General features: G+C 36.0%; 1 protein-coding gene across 2 annotated transcripts in view; it reads left to right on the top strand.

Moving 5' to 3' along the window:
- The window catches only part of BCAR3 (BCAR3 adaptor protein, NSP family member), a 112,902-nt gene that overhangs the window by 16,942 nt on the left and 73,607 nt on the right, over positions 1–22,353 (top strand). The window contains exon 2 of one of the 2 annotated variants that reach the window (XM_074832522.1): positions 20,541–20,660. In XM_074832522.1, coding sequence (XP_074688623.1) covers positions 20,574–20,660 — 87 coding nt within the window. In that variant the 5' untranslated portion in view covers positions 20,541–20,573. Of the gene's footprint in view, positions 1–20,540; positions 20,661–22,353 lie in introns of those variants that run through there. The other variant, XM_074832523.1, reaches the window with a different exon arrangement.

Raw genomic sequence — 22,353 nt, 5'->3', positions numbered from 1 at the left:
CTTCAACATGAGGGAAACCAAAATGCAAGTACAATTGATAGAGGCACTTGCATCTTATGAGCTTAGAAATTTGACTTCAAGAAATGAGATGTTGTGCCTTTGTTCCTTGGATTATAATATATTCCGACTGAATGACACATATTTTTAGTTTGTTTTTACTTTCAAAAGATAAAGAATACCATGCCATGTAGTCCCTACCACTGAAGAACTGCAGTGTGTTTCTAAAGTTGGTTTTATTTCATCAGCCAGCTAGGGGAAGGTACATGTATCTGGCTAAAGAAAACTCTTGGACAGAGTACTCATCAGACTGGTGTCAAAGAAAATCATTCAGCAGTTTACAATCATTATAATGGTGGACTGGATTAGTGAATGTCCTCTGTGTGCGTGTGCATTTGGTTAAGTGCTCATAAAGAAGCAAATGCTTCTTTGTGTCTTCCTCTTTGGTCACGCTCAGTAATAAACTGAGTTCAAATAATAAACTGCTAAATCTAAAATTCTTGAAATCAACCATTATTTTACTGTCCATATTTTTTTTTCCTGCCCCAGCAGCTGATTGTAATCACCAGTGCCAATGTTTAGACACTTACCTACCTGATTTGTTGCATTGAAGATATGTATCTAAGTGCATTATTGGTTCCTGCAGTAAATTACAACTCCAAATTGTGCAAGGATTGCATTATCCTTTGCAGTGGATTATATGATTGAAATTATAATTAGATGCTAGGCTAAGAACTCTTTTTGTCGTATAAAAGGGTTTCTGAAAAGAAGGAAAATAATCTACTCACTGTTGGAGGAGTCTTTTCTGTATATTTTTCATGAAAGGCCTGTCACTTTATTTGTGGATTAGTGTCATCAGATTAGTGCTGCTTTAACTGTGTCTAATCTGATTTCATTCAAGCATCAGGGAATTAAAAAAAAAATCAATGTAGCATTGGTTTGTTTAGAAATAAAGGGGGGGTAGCAAATCAGTAAACATCAGTTCATCATGTTTAATTAACTAATGGATTTTCTGAAGCTGTTAAGCAGGATCTGAACTAGCAAATGCCTGTAGGCTTATTAATTTATAGGGAAGTTCTGGTGTGGAAACTGGAAACTTTAAATCTGACTGTTTCTTTTTTATCTCTCACTTTCTTTTTTTAATATAATACAAATTAGAAGAAAGTTTGTCTATATATTTTCAGTAGCTCCTTCAATAATGTGGAGTGTTTCTTTTAGTCCCCTTCCACCAAGCTATGAAATTGAAAAGATTAATATTTGCATCCATCTTTGGATCATTTGCAAGAAATAAAAGGTCATAAACAACTGAGAAATTCCTTTACATATCAATATATCAAATGCAAATCAAGTGAACTTTGCAGTGCTAGAGCAGTGACCTTCAAGCAGACTCTGAGTCAAGAATTTCTGTTTTCAAGGCTTCTCATTCTTGCTGAGTATTTTCCTGACATAATGTATGGATCTTTTGTGGTGTGGTGTTTGCTGGAGGATGAATGAAGGCCCTCTGGCTCATTTATCCCACTGTCTGTCTCACTTGGGATTTGAACTATGTTGTCAGAAAAGAAAGTCTGGTGCTCTCACTTTCAGTTCTAATCCCCTCATCATTAGGCTTGCTATAGCAGTTCCCTGTTCCATGACTATTTTTTCAACTATAGAACCTAGTGGTAGTTTTGGAGAGGCAGTAAAATTTGAATGGTTTTGAACAATAGCTAACATTTACTGAATATTATATGGCTGTGCTTTTGAAGCTTTTCATCATCATAAACATTTTGTATCTTAGAATGAGAAAAAGATTTGTATTTTTAATAATTTAATTTCACTTCCTCCATACGCTATCTTTCTTTTTTCAGTTTGCTTGTCTCTTTTTGTATTGTCCTTGCCTCAAACAGTTGAAATTAGGGCTATCTGGTATTTTATTGTAACATTGATATAAAAGGTATAGTAGAGTGAAAAGTGTTGTGGGTTGTTTTGGAGTTTTTTGGGGGGTGGGGTGTTTGTAGCTTGTTTTTGTTTTTAAAAAAAGGACTCACTTTGTCTGCAGGCAGATAACATTTAAGAAGAAAAATACAGTTATCCAGTATAACTGTCTTGATTTCCAAATCAAGGAAATAGGAATTTCCTTGGAATAGATCATGGCTTTTTTGTTTGCTACATATAAGACATGTTGATAAGAGTTTATACATAATTATTAAAAGGCTTTCCTTTAAAAATTATTAATTTTCATTTATAATTAGACCCAAGAGGGGTGATTTCAGTATGACTGTTGAAATTGCACATAGTTTCTGGTTTAAATTGTATATTTGCAGTATAAGTACACTGATTTGTATGTGAAGTTCATTTTGCAGATCCAGAAATATGGGTAAACATCTAATCTGGTGCACATTTTATAAATGGAGTAAGGAACAAACTCCATTTCAAACATTCTTTAGTGGAAATACATCAGACATTTTTGTAGTAAAGAATGATCTTTTGTGCAATTATCTTTAACTGAATTACATCACAGAATTGCCTTGTATTTATTAGTCTCCTGTTAGGTCTGGATAGCTTTCTAAGAAAATAGTATAACCCTGTTTTGACAGAATGCACTTTTTAGACATAGTTTTTGGGAGAACGGAATAAATTATTTTTAAAATTTTCTTTCTTGAATTAATTATCAAATAAATGACAAGGCTATATATAGTATAGTTGGTAAGTTTATTAGTTGATGTTATTAGAGTAAATGGTTATTAGTAACATTAAAGAAAACCTATTATTATTTACCGTAAAGTTTGGGATTTTTTTTTCGTGAAAAGTTCCCCAAAATATCACTACAGTTCTACGGAATGTATGAGCTGGCTGGGGCATCTCTACACCTTACACCACTGACTGACAGCTGAGGTAATTGTCTCAATCTGAGAAGAAGAGATAAGGAGCATCAATGAAATTGGCGCAGAAGAATATGTGGAAAGCCTGGCATTCATCTGTAGGAGGGCTGTTGCTACTAGCAGACTGTAACACTAATCATGGAATAGCTGCCTCAGTTCTCTAAAATGGTAACTGAATATTCCAATCTGTTAGAGATCTTCTCTGTTGACCTCTGTAATGGTACCTATTTTCTCCAGAATGAGACATATTTAGGATTTTGAACTTTGGAATAATAACTATTTAGATACTAAATACCAAAATTATTTTTAGAAATATCGATCCCTACTCCAGAATCACTAACTCCCACTGGCATCTCTGACGCCTGTCTTTTAGAGGTCTTATGTACCCGTATCTTCAAGGACTGTGATTTCTTCTTTAGAAATCAAGTCTGATTGTTTTACTGTCATCTCTAAACAACTAACAAAACTTAAAATCCAGTTATGGCTTCAGCTTTTTTCTGAACTTGCTGCTTCTTTATTGCATTGGCAAAGGACCTTAAACCAGTTACTTAAAGCAATTGTAAAATGGAATAGCTCATCGTTCTGGAAAATGCTAAGTGGTGAAAATCCATTGGAAGCTTTTTGACACAGTGGACATAATATAACCTGGAAAAAGTGGCAGAAACTTTGAGGTTTCATTACACAGTTAAAAGATTAAAAATGGGGATATTTTTAATCCTAAATTTCACTGTCAAGTAGTGGATTGATATATTTTAGACAGATCTGTTATTTTTAAATCTGTGATGCATTTGCTTGTCTGAAACTCAGTTGTATTTCAGCAGTACACTCTCCTATCTCTTACCCTACATCACAATTTTTAAAAAATCCCACACCTCTGCTGTTAATTCTCCCTTAAGACCTGACAAAATAAAGCTAATTAAAAAACTGCCTTGCAGAAGGCATCACTTTATAGGGATTCAGTCAAAAGATGACATACTGACTGATGTAATTCAAGTATGGAGTTTTTTTAACAATGGGGAGAAAAAATGTTTATTTTTAAAAATGGAAACCTATTATCTAGCCAAGTGTTGATCTACTTCTAGAGCAATTAACGTGTTTACAGACTCTTCCATTAGTAAAACTGCACTATTGCTCATGTGATGGTGGGGGAAAAAAAAAACAAGGAAAATTCTAGTCAGTCTTGTGTGTCAGGTTTTTTTTCTCTAATCGTGCTTTACTGCAGGCTTTCAGATCTTTGTTTTGGTCTGTGCTAGGTTCCTGTTCTCTAGTCTCTTCACTCTCTTTACAAACTTCAGCTTAAAATTTTCTTGATGTCATCTGGCTTGTTTTAGCTTCTGTTCTTCTTCCTCTTTACTGCATCTTACATTTCTCTATCTGAGCCTTTCTTATTAATATGGAGTTTATTTCCTACTTTTGAAAATACTTTTAGAAAGACTTCTCTAGAAGTGGAGGAGTCTATGAACCTGTAAGAGGGAAAGTGAAAAGTAAAAGGATAAGATGGTTTGAGGAGAGGGATAAAATAGGGTTGTTTAGGTATACCTAGAGAGAGAATGACTTCAGAAAAACTGCAGTAAAATGAAAAAAGCTCAAAATTAGCAAAAACAGTTTAGGAAAGTTCTCACATTGCTCTGTCCATGAAGTCTGAGGACCATCAATAATCTCTAACATTTCAGTGAAGGAAAGAAGAGCTCTCAGTGATTTTTCATACAGATAGGAGGCAGAAGTCCTCAAGTCCAGTGTTCTTGACTGGTGTTTTGCTGTCTTTCTGTGTACAAGTCTGTTTATACACCCATGCCCAGCCATGTCACGAGAACTGAGAGCAGAAAATTTCCTTATAATGTTCAATATCTTATGGAAATATTTCTTAATATTGTAGCTTAGTGTACTTGTGAGACTTTAATATAGTCCTCTCACAACTACACACTACAGACTGGTGTACTTCTTTCATCAGATTTCTGGATTCATCAGTTAACGTTAGCATGACTTTTAAGATTAACATGGATACTTGTGCTAATAAACTTCAGGTTTTACAATACAATGCAATGCTGTCAGTCTTGAACTTGATTACCCTCTTGTTCCAACAGAGAACAGATGCTCCCCGACAGTGAATCTAATCTGGGTTCACTTTGAAAGCCTGTCTAGTTAACAAGACCTCCAAGGGCAGGAGATGAGCTAGGTTCTGGTTTCGTTTCATTTTGTGCAATGTGACTGTTGATGCACAAGTCTGTGTTACTTTTGCATGCAGATTTACTATTGTGTTGTAAACGCTTAGAATGTCTTTGAAATAGGTGGAGTATAAATGAAGAGAAATATGTCAAAGGAGAGCTGCTGTTACTACTGCGCAGAGTTGTAAATGAGCCGTTTCTGTCTTCTGCTCTTCTAATGAGAATACTAAGGCTTCAGACAGAGGAAAATTTTGATGAGTGTTTAAAAGCACTGAAGCACTCCTTTCAGGTTGTGCTTGATACAGCATAAAGTTTGTGATGAGGAGTTTATCTGGTAATTGCAAGATTACAGACATGACATCATCAAAGGCAAAGCAGTACTTCAAGTGGAAGCCCAGTGCTTCACCTGCAGTGCGTTGGGATTTTAATGCAAGCTAAGATACACTTGTGTCACTCAACAGGTGTTCAGATTTTGGTGTAAATTCAGGGCTTGGCTGAAGCAATAAGCTTTGTTCTGAATCGCAGCTGAGTTACACTTGAGAACGAAAGATCTACTTGATGCTGTCCTGTATTGCAGCAGTATGGGTTATCCTGTTTCTGCACTGGTGCTATGCTATTGCAGCAGATTGCTACATAATATGGTGAGGCAAGGCTGGAGAGTTTTCTGATGAAGAGACTCAGTGCACAGTACAGCGTTGATGGAAGCTTGTTAGGAGGAATGCTGCAGTACAGAAGTCAACAGGTAAGGAGAGCTCAGTGGTGGTGACTGAGAAATCAGTAGAATCCAGCCTACATTTAAAGGTGGTTCATGGCTTGAATGCAGTAGCACTGCATCAAGAGGAGTAGGAGGGAAACAGGAAGGCACTGGAAACAAATCCTTTGGGCTGTCAGCAGAAAGACCAATAAAACTGTTGTGTAGACAGATTTGGTAAAGCATAAAGTTTGCTACCACAAAATTAATCAAAAATACTTAGAACAAATTTGAATTGTCATCACAAGTTTAGACTGGCTTAGTATTTTGTGTTATCTACCTGTGGTGGTTTTTATCTGGCTCTAGGAATCCTGGCACTGCCTTTACCATATCTTCAAAGGGAAAGGAGATAGTTCTTTGTTTATCAGACTTGCCCTGTGTTCACAAAAATAAGACTGGTAGCATTTTTGCAAGTAAACTCAGTTGACTTAAAGAAATTCCTGACTCACCACTAATGTTTTCTCCAACTAGAACCCAAGTATCTTAACATTTCAGCTAGCTAGCTCTTTGGGTCCAAAGGTGTAGTAGAAAAAAAGCTATGCTTTTTGTCCATGTGATCAGATGCTAGAATTTAGTAAGTAAAGGATCTGTCTGACTCACAGGCAGATTGACTTACTAAGAAGGTTGATGAGATTATGACCCATACTGCCCTTTATGGCTGAGCTCCCCATAAAGCTGCTTCTGAACTGTTGCAATTTTTAGTGCAAGTTTTCATGATACTCAGAAATCTATTTTATTGCTAGCTGTCTCAATGCAAGTTACCTAGTCTTGTGAGTTCTGGCCCTAAATATCACATATGCAAGGACATACAGTTTAGAAGAGGGAGAGAACATGAATCTAAAATTAAAATAGAATTTAGGTTAAACCTACATTTGTTCCTGTGCTCTCTAGATCATTCTCACTGAATGCAATAGTTTATTTTAATAAACCTGCTTATTTAGACTCAAGGGTCTAAGGGTGATCTTAAGGGTCTTTTCCAACCTATGTGATTCTATGACTACTAATCATCTTCAGGTTATAAGCTGATTAAAAAGAAACAAATCAGCAAGTGATTTTACTTTTTGAGGGGACTGAATTTACAACTAAATTATTTTTCATTTCAGACAAAGTTAATTATTTCTGTTATTATGCAGCTTTATGAAATATATCTGGAGGTAGCAGCTTGTGTGTTATGTGCTGCTCTAAACCCCTAAACAGTTCTTATCACTTCATTATCTTTGCTAGGCAACCAGACATCTTAAGCAGTAGATATTTTTGCCATTCAGTTGCTTTAGAAATAATACCAGAAATTTTTTTAACAAAACTTCATTTGCTATGATATCAGTTTTCTATGTTTTATAAGGAAGAAATATTTTTATTTCAAAGTAATTTAATTTACTGTAAAAAGTTACAAAATAAGCCTTTTGTGTTAAATGAAAGCACCATGTCTTAGTAGGACGTGTATTTTTCCTGTTCCCTTAGATCTTATTAAGTATATTTCATCACTATGATTCTGTTGTTTTTGTGAGATTCGGTACATAACTGGAACAGTTATACTCCAGGTAATCAATATGAAATGTTTTGTCTAGTGTCTTTCCCTCTTAATCCATTATTAAAATAAATAGAAGTAGTTTACACTGTGGGTTGTGATGGAAATTGTAAAATAAAAGTCAACAAAAATGACTGCATAAATGGCTAGGAAAATGTACCAGACATGGCTTTGCAGCTTGGGGTACTAGACTGATGGGGAGGAGTGAGAGGCAGAGGGAAGGCAGGAAGACACAATTCCTGTTGTTAACTACACAGTTCGGAAGTTTAGAGCAGCCAAGCAGTAAGAGTATGCGTATGTGAGAGCACAGGCAGGTTGCAGAGTAGAGAGCCCAAAGACTACCAAGCTGTTGCAGAAAAGGGGAAACTAAGTTCTGATAAACTGAGACTTTTGTTCTAATCCATTTCGGTGGAAGATTAGCTGAGTTTACTCAAACCATCTTTATCAGTATCTTAAGCTAAAAAGATTGATTTAGCACTTGTGTGTGTGACGAGTGCCAACACAGTCCTTTCTTTTGTTACGCTGCCATAAGCTGCAATATAGGGGCATAATGAACCACAACTTGAAGAGAGCATGTGTTTGTCTATTGGTCATAATTTATCAAACACACCTGTGCTCTATTTTGTTGTTATTACTGCTGCCAGTTTGATTCTTATCACAAGTCTAATTTGGTAGATTAGGTAGTACTCGATTCCTAGGATTAATTGTTCATGTGACTATCTCAGCCTTTCGAAAAAAGTTTCATCATTTATGGAACAACTTGAAAGAAAGACCTAAATTTACCATAAAAGTTCAAGCACCAGAAGGCAAATAAAAAGCGTGTTGTTATTAAACAAAAAATTGTGGGGCTTGATTCAGGAGTACAGTGTGTATGAGCGGCCTTATTAAAAAAAATACAACAGTCCTACTATTTCCTTCCCATTCTGAAGGGCAAAAGAGGTGAAGATGAATCTGTTCTGTGATAAAACATTTCAGAAACCTATTGCAGTAGTAACTAGTAGTTAAAGAACTTGAGACAGACTCTTTGAGTGGTCCTGGATCTGCACATTTTTTAAAAAGGCACACTCTGCAGGGGGGCAGTTGTTTTCTTTTTGTAAAAGAGAACCATTTCACATATCCAGTTTAATGTTTGATCATGCAAACAGTAGGTTTGGTGCAATGGAGGTAAGTAACTCCTGGGTTGATACAGCTGAGGAATTGAACGGAGAAGGACTAGAATGTTTTAAATTGGATTAGTCTACAGTAAAATGTTATCTTGCAATCACAACTGTAATTTCATTTTCTCTTGATCCCCTCTCCCCACAGAGCTTAGCATGGTAGTTTTAACCAGATTTCTGATTATATGGCATATGCATTTACAGTCTGTTACTGTTGGGTGCATTATAGGCTCTGGCTGTTCAAGCTGAGAAGCAGCTGTAGAGTGTTTTCAACAATGCTCAAGTTCAGCATTGCACTGACACTTAATGCTGCTTGTGATTGGCTTCAGGTGCAGGTAGAATGAATTCCCATCTAGCTACAAAAAAACACATAGACATACAGAAGGAAAGACTTACTAGGCTGTAGTGATCAACACTTTCTGTTGAAGTGCTTGACGATCTTAGTTCTATTCATTTATTTAACTAGAGTCTGCATCATGTAAATACTGTTACAGTTAGCCCTAGTCTTCAAAATATCTGCTAAGTTGCATGTACTGAATGAATTTGGAGATTTGTACTAGTCTTTGCTGGTGATGCTAGTTTCATTAATACTTGATCACCTGATTGCCATCAGATCACCTGCCAGGGCAAATCTGACCTGCATCAAGCATGAACGTTTACCATTTCCATCAATCAAAAAGCATACACAGTACACTAGTCATGTTAACTTCAGGCCAGTTGTGGGAGGATGGACTAGTTTGGGCATAGAGTTTGGGAATTGCCAATGTGCTAGATCAAGTATTGTGAAAGTCTGCAAGAGCAAAAGTGATGCTTTCAAAATTCTTGGAACCAATTTGCACTGGTGGAGCAGGTTTGTGCCAGACCTGCACTCCAAGCAAAATGCAAGAACATCTGCATGAAATCAGACCAAAAGTGTATCAGTCTCTTCATAAGACAAGGTTATGCTTATAAAAGTGTTGTAAAAACATAAATATACAGGGATACTTATTACCCCAGGGTATCACCACAGCTATTGGTAGTTCATTGTGTAAGGATTTTCAGGGATTTTGGTGGTCTCTGTGTCTTTGTTTTAAATAGTTTTTGATATTGTTGTTTTGTTTTCTCTGCACATACTGTCTTTTAAAGTCATTCATACTTTGCTACCCACAACATCTGTGACAGTATGTTCCCCATTGAATAGGATTGCATGAAAAATTGCTTCGTCTGTTTTAGAGCTTCTGCTTAATGTTGATGTTATGAAGTAGAGAAAGTTGCACTTCCATCATAGAAGGAAGGCAAATGAAGGGTGGTTGGTCTATGCCTTTCATAAGCAGTATATAAAGAGCAATGAGCCACTGTCTTAGTTGTTTCTTGTAAGCTACTGGTGATAGATATTAGCTACCTACCAACTGAAAATACCTGGTTTGAAGTCTGACAGAAGGGTAAAGTAACTCAGTGTTTGTGGTGTTATTTGTGAAATGTGTGGAAAACAGAACTGTATCACAAGGGGGAACCCAAATAGATATATTCCATACAACTGAATTATTCTGACACAGTAGTCTGAGTAGATGTTAAGGCGCACACTTTAAATTAGCTGTGAATGATAGTCTGTTGTGTGGTTACTGAGTTTCTGAGTCTGTATGTATTTAAGTCCAAATTTTGTAGACTCTTTACATAAACATTGGCCAGAATAGCATATATAAGTTGAGTCCTGTTTTGTGTTTGTTTCTCTGTAGTCTGTATTAGATTTGCTAAATGTTGAACTGTCCTAAAACTCCAGGTTAGAAGTGTCACTTCAGTGTCTAGCCTGCCAACAATAGTTATGCTAATGGTTTCTTTTCAAAGAATTCGTTATCCTTGAGGCTTTCACAACAATTTTTCAAAATTTTACCCAAAATATTTTATTATGATAGCTTAAAATAATGATTTGAACAAGGAAACATGAAGCAAATCACAGATTAAAAGAAATGAGTGAGAGTATTGATAGTCTGCTCAGTACATTGTGTGATACTGCATATTCTTATTAGCTCTGTCTGCTCTGAGCTATTGTTGTAAAAACCACTCCTCTAGGTTCAGGCTGAACAGCATGTGTAACGTCTGTGACAGTTTGAGCCCTTGGAGATGGAACTGGTTGAACAGAGTAGTCTATTCAGATAAATGTAGGGGATTCATTCACATGGAAATCATTCCTGGCACAGTTGATACAAAGTATGAGTGAAAGAGGAAACAAAAAGGAGCCACAGAGGGCTGCACTCCCAGCACCAGTACATCAGTAGAGCTTCATTGTTCACCATTCATGTAAGTTACTTTACATCACATCTGTCTCACCCAAAGTTTTAAGAGGTAGTGCTGAGACATAGTCCTACTGTAAAAGATTACTTTAATTTGAAACCTGATTCTCATGTGTATAAGTAAACCATGTTATGCCATTATAGCAGCAAACTTTAAACTGATTTTCATCTTCCTTTAAAAGCCCATAGATATTTTTCTGTAGTGCTGAAAAGTTGGACGAGTCTAGTTGAAATCAGTAAAGAAGGTAGAAGAAATGCAGAGCTAGCCAGTACCAGCAAAAGCCTGATAAACCTAGGAAATCTTTATTCTTCTGAATTTTGCTGTGTCAGATGTGCTTCCACTAGGAGGAGTTGTCATCATATACTTATGCTGTAAGAGTATTGGACTTGTGCTTTAATTAACTCATTTGGTGGAAAATGCCATTACTTATAGTTACAGTGTGAAGTATCTATAAAGTTAACCTGTATCTGACTGGCTGCTTGTACTTTCTGCTAATTGATATCAATATAAATATGAAGGGAAGCTTGCAGCTTGTGATACCTTACATGCAAACTTAGGTTTGTCATTTGTATTTAGGGCAAAAATGGAGTGCATTTTCTAGAGATTACAACTTATTTTTAATGTCATGTTTTCCGTAGAATATTGTGATAACTTGAGAATTTCGGTTTTAAGTTATGTTTTAATAGTCACAGTTAAGGGAGAAGCTTGAAGTGAAATGTCAGGATGTCTAGAAAGCCCAAGAAAGAGGCAAGAGGGGAAAAAGTTAAATCTCATATGTGCACAGTCAGGATCTTTTTGTTTAACACTTATGTCGCAAATACTGATTATGACTTAAAAACATGGTGTTTTAGAAGTTCTAATTGGATGTACTTTCATTTGCATTTTAAATTCAATGCAATGCAGTTACTGCTTGGATTTAAGTGCTTCCTTTGATCTGTTTGGCACTCAGGTGTTGTAAGACAGTGGTACACTTGGTGGTACACAGTTTTGCTTTGTTTCTCGTACTGTTTTCCAATACTCATCTCTTTTCATCAAATCATGAAATATGATTCTAGTAAAATGTGTGTTTTGGTAGTTTTTCAGCAATACAGCTACTGCATAGACTCCTGTGGGGTAAGGAGATGGAGACCTTAATCAAGCCTGTCCTTTAATTAAGAGAAGGGGTCAGCTTAGGACGTGTATCAACTTGATATGTTTAAAAGACTTTCAGATTGTTCTAGAAAAAAGAAAATGGATGTTTAAACTTCTTGGGTATCACAAACCAGAACTGAAGTTTTATGTGCAGCTTTACTATTTTTCTTGTCTAAGTGTCTTGATTTTTGCACTGAATCAAACAGCTACAGTGACTTACAGCGCTGTCACTCTCCAGCTGTCTTCCCCATCCCTTTGCTGTAGTTGTTTCCACAACACAGTTGGCAGAAATGAGGAAGTCTGTGCCTCATTTGCTTTCTTTCACAGTCCAAGATGGATTAAAAGGGTATATGTTTACATGCAGACTGTGATCTGCATGGCAGAGGAGTCCATAACCTGCAGCAGAATTTGAGAGGGGATTTAATGTCTTGGATTCGCACTTTAATTGTTTGACCATCATTGCTCGCTTTGTGCCAGCACAAGCTTTTCTGTGGCTGTACAGTGAAGGAAATAAGAGACCTGATTTGACTTGAAATAACAACCCCTTCCTCTGGGTCATTTTCTTTGCCAGATCAAGTCTCTGATCCCCTTCACTGAATGGTCAAGCAAATGCTAGTGCTGGCACAGCAAAGAAACCAGTGCAAGGGAGAAACAAGCACCTTGAGTTGGAAGCTGGTAATAGATGGTAGCTACATAAACTGGCTTCACCAGTGCTGCCACCAGACATGCAACCATAACTGAAAGCAGCTGAAGACTTGTAGTCAAATTAATTTGACAGAGAAAAGCAAAGCAGTGTTTAGACAGTCTATTGGAATATGAATGCCTTTCTTCTCTATTAATTTTTACAGTTTTTATTCACATCTCATGAAAGCACAGTAACTAAATGTGCTATAGATAGAACTATAAGAACTGTAAGAAACTTGTTAGGTAAAACTATAAGAAAATTGATATTTTGCAATATTTTAAGTGCACATTTGGTATAGACAAGATATTTCCACATTTATGGACAACAAATCTCCGTGTTTTATGTGGACAGTACAAGTAAATATCAGTTTATGTTAGCTTATGAGTTTTTGCCATATTCCAGAGTCTTGGATGAATTAATTTTAATGAGGTCTGGGTAGAAGAACAAGGAAAAAAAGATTAAACACAAGTAAAAAATGTGTATCAGTTAGCCAAAGACCTTGGGCAGTTTGTTTTGGTTTGATCCAAAACATATTTTACTACTCAAGGTTTTTGATTTATGCCGAAGTAAAAAAAATCTTTACTTGCCTCTACAGCACAGATGGCAAAATTGAAAATGCAAATATATTTATAAATTTTTTGAGAATGTGATATACAACCTCACAGTAGTTTAACAGAGTTTGTCAGCCATTACTATATACTGTCAGCAGCATGGTATGCACTGTGCAAATGATTAGTGGCTTTAGAGTGGTCTAATTTATTTGCTTAGCAGATAATTAGGATGCTGGTTGCTTTGAATCTACCAGCTTACCCCAAATTACTTAAAACACTGGTATTTGCATTCTCCATACATACAAATACATTTAGTTTAAATAGCCAGTGTGACTCATTGCACAGGAATGTCAGTCTTTGGATCTATTTTAAATTGGATATCTAAAAGAGAAATTCTCCAATTTTTTTTCTATGTTTCAGTAAAAATCACCACTAATCAAAATAACACATTGGAAAAAAGTATGATGAAAATTCAGCTGTGCAATACTATTTATGAAAAACTTATGTTTTATATAATAAAGCTAACTGTGGCTAACACCTTGCTAGCTCTAGCAGATAACATTTGCACTGAAGGTTCACATTCAGTAATTTGTCCTTTTAGTTTTCTTTCTTCTGTTCAGTTAATATCTCCCAGCACAGTATATTATTAAAATGAAGAAAGTACATTAGATAAGTAGTTTGACATATTTTAGAAATTGCTAATTACTATTACCTACTTTCTTTGACAACTACATATTTTAATTGTAAGACTGCATGTTTTTTCCTTTTTGTAGTACGTACAACACTAGAAAGGAGTCAACTAAGTAGATTTCTTATGTTCTTTTTGTACCTTCTCATGCTCCCTTTCTGCTGTGCCCGCCCCCCCCCCCCCCCCCCCATACTTCCAGATTTTTTCTGAGGTCTATTCAGTTGCCTGTTCCACTTCCATCGCATGCTGCCTCATGGAAAGAGGTTCACCTCATATTTTCTCCTTTTCCAGTACTGTGATAGCACCTTGGCTCTCTTACTACTGTTTTAACTCTGCATGCTTACGTGATGCTGAGAATAATTCTATGTCAACAGCTGATTCATAAAGTGAAGGTGGCACTAACAGTTTAGGTCCAGACTGTATGGATATAATTAGTTTCAAAGAGAATTAAGTATGTATTTCACTTCACTAGGCCACAGATTTTTGAATGTAAATTGTTGTCTTAAGTAAAATAATTGGATCATTCACAATTTTTTCCATTATTTTCCTCCTCTTGTGTATTTCTACAAGTTATAACAGGGATTTCTTTGACTACTTTTATTTCTTTGTTTTATTTTGTTAAACCATCATCATTGTAAGAACATTAACCTTTTTTTACATTATGTTCTTATGCTTTCTTTTTCCCTCTCCACCCTTGATGCCCTCTGCAATACGGTTTTGTACATAGGTCACATACCCACTTATGACACTTTCTTGTATAGGTAATTATTCCCTTGTAAGATGCTTTTTGATGGAAGCCTAGAGATCTGATTGTAGTAATTATTACATGATGAGTAGTTGTTGCCTATTATTCCTTTTCATGCAGAGTTAGCCAAAACTTAAAGGTTTTGCATATTGTTCCTATCTGAAGAAAAAAAAAACCAGTGGTAGCTTATCTTTGATGTTTTTATGCAATGTACCAAGCTCTGTTTCTGTGAATACAAGAGGATTGATGCAGTAGGGGAAACAGGGTTTTTTGGTCAGTTTCCCACTCCTTTCAGCCACAGTCCTTGGCCCAAAAGGTGCTTTCTCTGGACTGTCTAGTGCGAGGTGACGGTATTTGTTTGACCAGTGGCTGACACTTTGATTCTGCTGATGGATTGCTTTTCAGATATTTCTGCTGCTTCTGTCTCTTGCCCTGTCTTACAGATGCCCTTCCTTTTGGCTAGCAGAAAAGATGGAGATGGCTCTATAATATGCTGGTTTTGATCAGTGCATTACCAACCTATAGCCTTTTTAGATTAGGAGAACCATGCTCAATTCTTAACTAGAAAATTTCTGGGTTTTATTTAAGGCAGTAGGCTAGAACAAGTCTCACAGAAATTATGGCAGTTTACTGTTACTGTATTAACAAATCCTGGAGAAAAAAGTTACTTTTCTCACTAAGATGTTATCACTGCCATAGAGATGAAACAAGCTTTGGGTCGTTCACTGGTATGTTCTGACTTTCCCATTCTGCATTTAGTATTCTTTATACAGAACAGTCAGCTTCTGAGGTTTTTCAAAAATACGCACATTTATTGTCTTAAACTGTACTAATGACAACATGCTTTACACTTGGCAAAACATTTAAAGAAGAGAGAGGAGAAATAGAAATACGACCTGGGCTGCAAAAGAAAACATAGTTCTTTTGTATTAAGGTGGTAAAATCTCTGGGAGGTGGTATCACAAACATGATGACCACTTCTAGCTTTTTCTAGTTTTTCATTCTACTGCATTCAGACACTGACACTCCAATGGCAGAAACTTTCTGCCATTCAAACATGCATTGCCATAGAACATTCAAGAAATAGCTGTCTAAATTGCTTAGTTAAGTATAAATAGTTAAGGTGTGATCAGCAAAGAGAGCAGACCTTTGGTCAGTGGTATTACTTAATGCCACACTACAGGACTTGACGCGTACAGAATGTTGTACGGGAAGGTCACCTTTATTGAGGCTGTAATTTAGAGAGTTTGTTGATTTCCCTGATGCCAGAGGAAAATAAAGGTGCATCTGAAAATGAAAGTACATCTGAGTACATCTGAAAACAAAACTGATGGACCCTTGATTCAAGGGAGCTAGTTAAGGCACACCCAGTTCAAGTGATTAAAATCCTTAAGAAAACTCTTACTCATGCGCATGTCCAATAAATCAACTTTTCCTAATTAAATATTGTGTCGCAGCAGGAGGCTAGTCTTAATTTGGAAGTACAATACAAGTCAATTTTGCTGAAGTATAAAAGGCACAATAAAAGAAATTACTTTCTGGATGAGATGAAATTGCTGGCTCCGCTGACTCACCAGAGGAACTCTGGTGAGGATGGGATTCCACCATGATACATGGCTTGCTCCTTGTCATATTACAGCCTGAATCCCTAAGGGGGACTGACAAAGGAGGATGAATTGTTGTTCCTGGAACACTTACTATATCCACACAGTGATTTGGAGTTACTCAGCCTTGGTGTCTTTGTAATACACACATAACCACTCTGCAAAAATTACAGTGAAGCTAATCTGATGAAAGCACAGCTGTGAATTAAGAATCTGATATTACATATTACTTAGTTTGTGTTTGGAGTATAACAAGCCAACATCGTCATCTTTTGATAGTTCTGTGATATTGTGATAAAGAAGAAAACTAATTATCAGTATAGTAAAGCATTGCAGTATTGAACAGTTGGATTTAAAAGCTACATGTAAAACATCCTTCTTGGTGCTTTTCCTTCAGATATGCCCCAATACGTATGACTGCAACTGTGAGCGTGTTTTTAAGATAATACAGGAAAGCACTCCAAAAATAAAAGCTAAGTTCTGTTCAGTAGATCAGAGTGCCACTGTAGGAACCTCCCATTATTACCTGTTTGATAACTTTTTGGCAGCAACTTCATTTCATAAAAGCCTCTGAACAGCTGGTGTTCAGAAACAGAACTGTACAAACCTAGGTTGTATTTGAATTGTTTATTTTGACGTTAAAAAAACTGAAATTGTGTAAATGATGTGGGTAATACTGCAAGACCTTCCACATAAGGACTTCAGAATACTCCACTTTTAAGCTTGTTAAGTAATAACAGAAGTCTCACTGAATAAATAGAAGCAAGTCACGGACGAACCATGGTTTTAGCACATAAAAATACGGTGATCTGACTAAACCTATGACTATCTCATTATTGCAGGAAACCTGAGATGTACAGGAAATGACAGTGTTTAGAATGGGTAAATAGAACATAGATCTTGTATTGCCCTCCAATAGATGCTGTCATCTTATATTTTGGTTTCCTTCCTTCCTGTGGAAAGGAAGGATATTTGTTTTTCAGTGGGGAAAAAAAATATGTGCCCAACATCTGCCACACACCTTGCTGGTGTGTTCATAATCGTATTTTGGATGTTAGAAAAATGGCGCTACTTGCCCTAAGCAAGAGTTGGTCCTATCTTCACAAAAATAAATAGTGTAAAAGTAGAACAATAGTAGGAAACGCCCTCTGCCTAAAACCAATTCTCATAATGATATATTTAGGGTCTTTTACAATTTATTTTATAATTCCATTTTACTCTTAACCTTGATCAGGCTCTGAGTATATCTCATGTTCTGACCACTAGGTTGTACCCTGCATTCAATCAACAGTGTAATATTGGCTAAATAAGAGATGTTTGAGTTAATGTTTCTCTTCCCTTTCTTCACCAAAACTACCGTTAGCAGAAGGATCAGAAAGGCAATTAGTTATCATGTGTGAGAAAGGAAATCCCCCCCCCCCCCCCCCCCCCCTTCATCTGTAGGAACAAAGTTTTCATTAAAACAGTAGGGAAAAATCTACAGGGCTGTCAAAAAGACATAATAGCACGTAAAACTATGCCATAAAATAATCACATTCAAAGGTGTAAGTGCAGCATGTTTGAAAACAATGCATCTTGTATCTCTTAGTATCTCATTGTATAAAGTTAACATTATTTTCTGCTTGCACTTGAATTTCCTTTGTATGGGAGTTTGGAGGCAGAGAGATTATTGGTGGGGTTTTTTTGTTTTATTTGGTATAAATTAATAACAGAGCAAATTCAGCCAGCCAAGTAAGATTAGATAGCCACTGTTTATCACTATATTGTTTAAAGAGAATGTTGCTCTGTGGAATTCTAGGATTCCTTTCGTGCTTAGTGTAGAATTTATCTTTGCTCTGGAATGATAAGTGTGGTGACTCTCCACCAATTCTTGTAGATATTTTTTTAATTGTCATGTATTAGTGTGGAAGCTAAGTATTCAAAATGAAATATAAAATTTGTACTCTTCAAAAATACCTAGTGAAGTTGTTGAACAGGTTTGAAAACAAGTTCCTTTATGACAACAAAATTAAAGTCTGTGACTGAATTAGAAGTGTATGAACCAGAAAAGAGCTATTTGGCTACGGTTTTGCTAATGTTCTAACCAACTAGCTGTGTTTTCCTTTTATCTCTGAAAATCATACGCCTTTCACGCTGACCATCTTACAATCTGAAAGTACCTGTTGAAAGCAAGCCAATAAAGGAAAGATTTCAGTGGCTGAGCTTGTCCTCGCCTCACATAAGAATGTTCTCTGTGGCTTTAACATTCCTCAGAGAAATTCTTTTGTGGCGTGTCCATTAAATGTTGAGATTTTCTGATCGATGTTACTCCACAAGATGATCTTAGTTACTGTAATACCAGCATTCTTCAGATGTATACTTGTCATCCATATCCTCCAATACTTTCACAATAATAAAAAACCTGCAATAAAGCAAGTAATATAGTGGAGTATTCCAGTGAAGGATAGAGGGATTTCACAATGTGATTTGTAAATTATCAGGTTTGTTCTTTAATAGATCATGAAGTGACAAATTCCAGGATTACAGCTTCCACAGTGTAATGGTGTGTGTGTCTCTGAAGTGTAACCATTTTGACTTGTTTCCAAGGTTGACCAAGTCAGAACTCAGTGACTTGCAAAACGACGTTTGGTTCAAAACATTGTGTATCTTGCTAATGGTACTTGTTCTAATTTAAATGCTTTTAAAATATCTTTGGGAATGTATTGTACTTTAACACAGGTAATACCGCTACTACGGCCTACCTTTCTACAGGACAGTATTTTTGGTTTTGCAATTTGTATTTAAAGAAAAAGAAAAGCTTCAATATTTTTCTAGTGTTCCAAGAATTATAAAAATGCTAAATAGCTTTGTCTATCTGACAGAAAACAACACTGGCTCTTTGCTGACCATAACATGTCAGCCTTTAGGCAGCTTCTTGTCACGTGTTCAGAGTAGACAGATGTGTTGGAACAAGTGGTTTGTGGCTGGAAAGTCATAATTCCAGTTGATTTATACGGACCTAATAAGCAAGTACTTTTCCTGAAGTATAGATGAGAGGAAAATCTTCAAATAAAAAAAATATTAAAAATGTATGATTAATGACACTGCATGTCTGACCATGAGCATTTCCTGCTCCTGCCATCAGTGCTCTGATAGGAAATGTTCAAGTCACAAGTTACAGATTTAGAATTGGGCATCCTTGAATTTATTTAGGATATGTTCAAACTTGCAAATAGAAATCTCTTCACAAGCTCAGCAATTCTTTGGAAGCTCAAGTATTTGTTTACGTAGATCTTGCATAACTGCTTACATAGAGCACTGATATTGGGAGAATATTTTATGTGTCTATCTTTTGTCTTTCTATGTCTGTCATGTCCATCTTAATGTCTATCTTTTATTTCAATTTAGCAACTGTTAAAACGTCACAAAAAGTATTTTTATTTACGGATAACTCAAATTCAGATGGCATCGTGATTGAGACCAAACTGTAACAATCTCTAAGTTGCTTTTCTTGTAGAAATATTCCATTACAGGTTGACTTTAGCTATGTTCACATTTCGGACAAACACAGACCACAGAATCTTTTTTCATTTTGACTGTCTTACAGAATATGCAGTTTTATTCACTTCTTTCATATTCCTACACATAACACTATTCCTTTTGCTATTTCTCTTCATTTTATACATTTTGTCCTATGTTACACATGTAAGAAGAATGGCATTATCACCAAATGAGCATACGGAGAAACATTCTCTTGAATACAAAGGCTGAGTATTATTTAACCGATATTACAGTATTGAGTGACTCTGATTCATCTTCTAAAACAGTGGTTCTCAACCTGTGGTCCGTGGATCCCTGCGGGCCCGCAATGTCATCACAGGGTGTCCACGAAGGCTTAAAGTAGGGATGGGGAACATCCAGCCCAGAAACATTTTGTCTGGCCCATGGCAAGCAGAAATCATTGCAATAAAGATATTATAATAGGAGTGTGTTCATTAACAGATTATTTCTCCTTCTCTCCAAATTTGAAGACCCTTCATGAGAAAATTGAAATAAATATTTGATGAAGTCTAGTACCTTAAATCTCAAATTAAGTCTTGGTGGTCCACCACCACAAAAGGTATTTAAAGTGAGTCCGTGGTGAAGGAAAGTTTGGGAACTCCTGCTCTAAAAGATTAATTCAGCTGTAAGAACTAGACAAAATATAGTCTTCAACATTCCCTGTTTGTATGAGGATTACAGTGAAACAGTGAATTAAATGTAATAATCTTAATGCATAGATAACTGCTTATTACCAAGCATCCAAGGGAGTATGAATCTCTTTGGCCGTAATGGTAGAACTTCCATGCTATTAAGTGCTTTCTGAGTTGTTCAGTCATTTAACTGAGCAGTAGTATTTGTAATGGGGTTTTGGTTTTGTTTTTCAGAGTCAAAGGCATTGTGAAGTGAGAGAATAGGTGATGAAGTATCTATCCATTTCTAACTGGCTGATCCAGCTTGGTCTTGCAGAATATTGCACACTCTTTGGGCAGTGTGATGGCATAGAGGTAAGAACTGGCTTTTTCAATAAAATTCTTGAGAAAATGTCAAGCAAGATGATATAATGCAAGTGATTAATGTTCCGTGATATGATGTTGGAGCAAAATACCTAAAGGCTGATAGTTTGCTTTTGTCTTGGGAAAGGGGAAAATAAAGCCAATGTCTTCTGTAACTGTATACTAAAACTCAGAGAAATAGTCACTTACTGGTGAGCTAGATAAAATTAACATTTTACTGTATTAGTCATGGCTGTCTCAGATTGTACCAAACGGACATGTTCACCAGAACAAGAGCATATAGATAACTTCTATTCTGCAAAAGTTAACAAATAAGTTCCTTTCTTAAAATTCAGAACTAGATAAAATACAGACATACATGCCAATTGTTATATGTAGTTGTTTATAGGTAAATGGATACTGTGTGGCTTAAGAATAATCTTCTCTGTTGAGCAAATACCGCATTACAGAAGGACCTCATATCAGTCATCTTGAAGATCCATAGAGATTTATTTAGAAATTCTTAGGAAGCCCTTTTCACACAGGTCTTGATCAAAATTTCTTTTTTATTGTCCATTTTGTGTTTTCAGTTTTTATCATCCATGTACAAATTTATTGACACATACATACTATATCATCAATTAGATACTGCTTTGACAGGTTTTAATTCTGTCTCATTGTATTCCTAATTCAGAAAATAAATGTAAAAACTACAACTGAATATTCTCATCAACTGAAAATATCTTTGGATTCACTTTGAAACAAATTTTTTACGAATTTTTTTTTTTTTGTGACTAATCAAAGTTTCATGAAGTGGCACTAAAGTTTTTCAAATTGGCTTCTGTGTCACATCTGTGCTGCTTGTATACCAGAGTTCTTAGTGAGTGTCATGATAATCTCATAATTCAAGCAAAATAAAAATAAAAGGATTTTAAATTTTAGTAGAATTTGTCACAGCTAGGAAAAGGACAGCATTTTCTACTTTCCCAATTGAACTCAGTCAGTAAGACTTAGAAGCATGTTGAAAAATGTTATTATGTAATTCACACTACCATCATAAAGCAGAAGACCAGTATAGAACCATGGGAGAGCTGTTTTGACAGTCAACAAACAAAAAAAACCTGCAGCAAAGATAGTTTTGCTGGAGTCCAAAACTTAAAAATAGACTTAGTGCATCATTCTGGATACAATGGACTTTTTTTAAGTTCAAGGCCATGAGTCAGCATTTCAGTTCTGCAGTATCTGTAGATTACAAGTATTATATCATTTCATAGTTCCTCAGCCAAACTGAGTATTTTCCTGAAACAAAACTTTGAGAAAATGCCTGACTTACCCTGACTTCACATACTTACTAGTCTGCTTAATACTAGACATACACTGAAGCACCATGTTGAACAAAGCTTCTGAGTTCTTGAAAGTCTAAGTAATTGCCTTTGATGTCTTCTACTTTTAAAAATAATTACTAATAACTGTTTACACTGGGGTTTTTATCACTGCAGTAGAAGGTATGATTATATCCATTTTGTTGAGGACAGTGAGGCAGTTTCTTGAATTAAATTGTTCTTAGCTAAGTAGTAAATTTATGGCAGTAGCAGACAGTTCTTGGGTTTCAGTCAACTGCTCTAGCCAGTTCTTAAGCCAGACCAGAAAGTGTTTATGATCTTGAACGAAGAAGGAATACTTCAAGGTGGGAGACTTTTCTTTC

This window comes from Strix aluco, chromosome 8 (genome assembly GCF_031877795.1).
Source record: "Strix aluco isolate bStrAlu1 chromosome 8, bStrAlu1.hap1, whole genome shotgun sequence".
NCBI lineage: Eukaryota > Metazoa > Chordata > Aves > Strigiformes > Strigidae > Strix > Strix aluco.
This window is presented reverse-complemented; position numbering and strand designations above follow the sequence as displayed.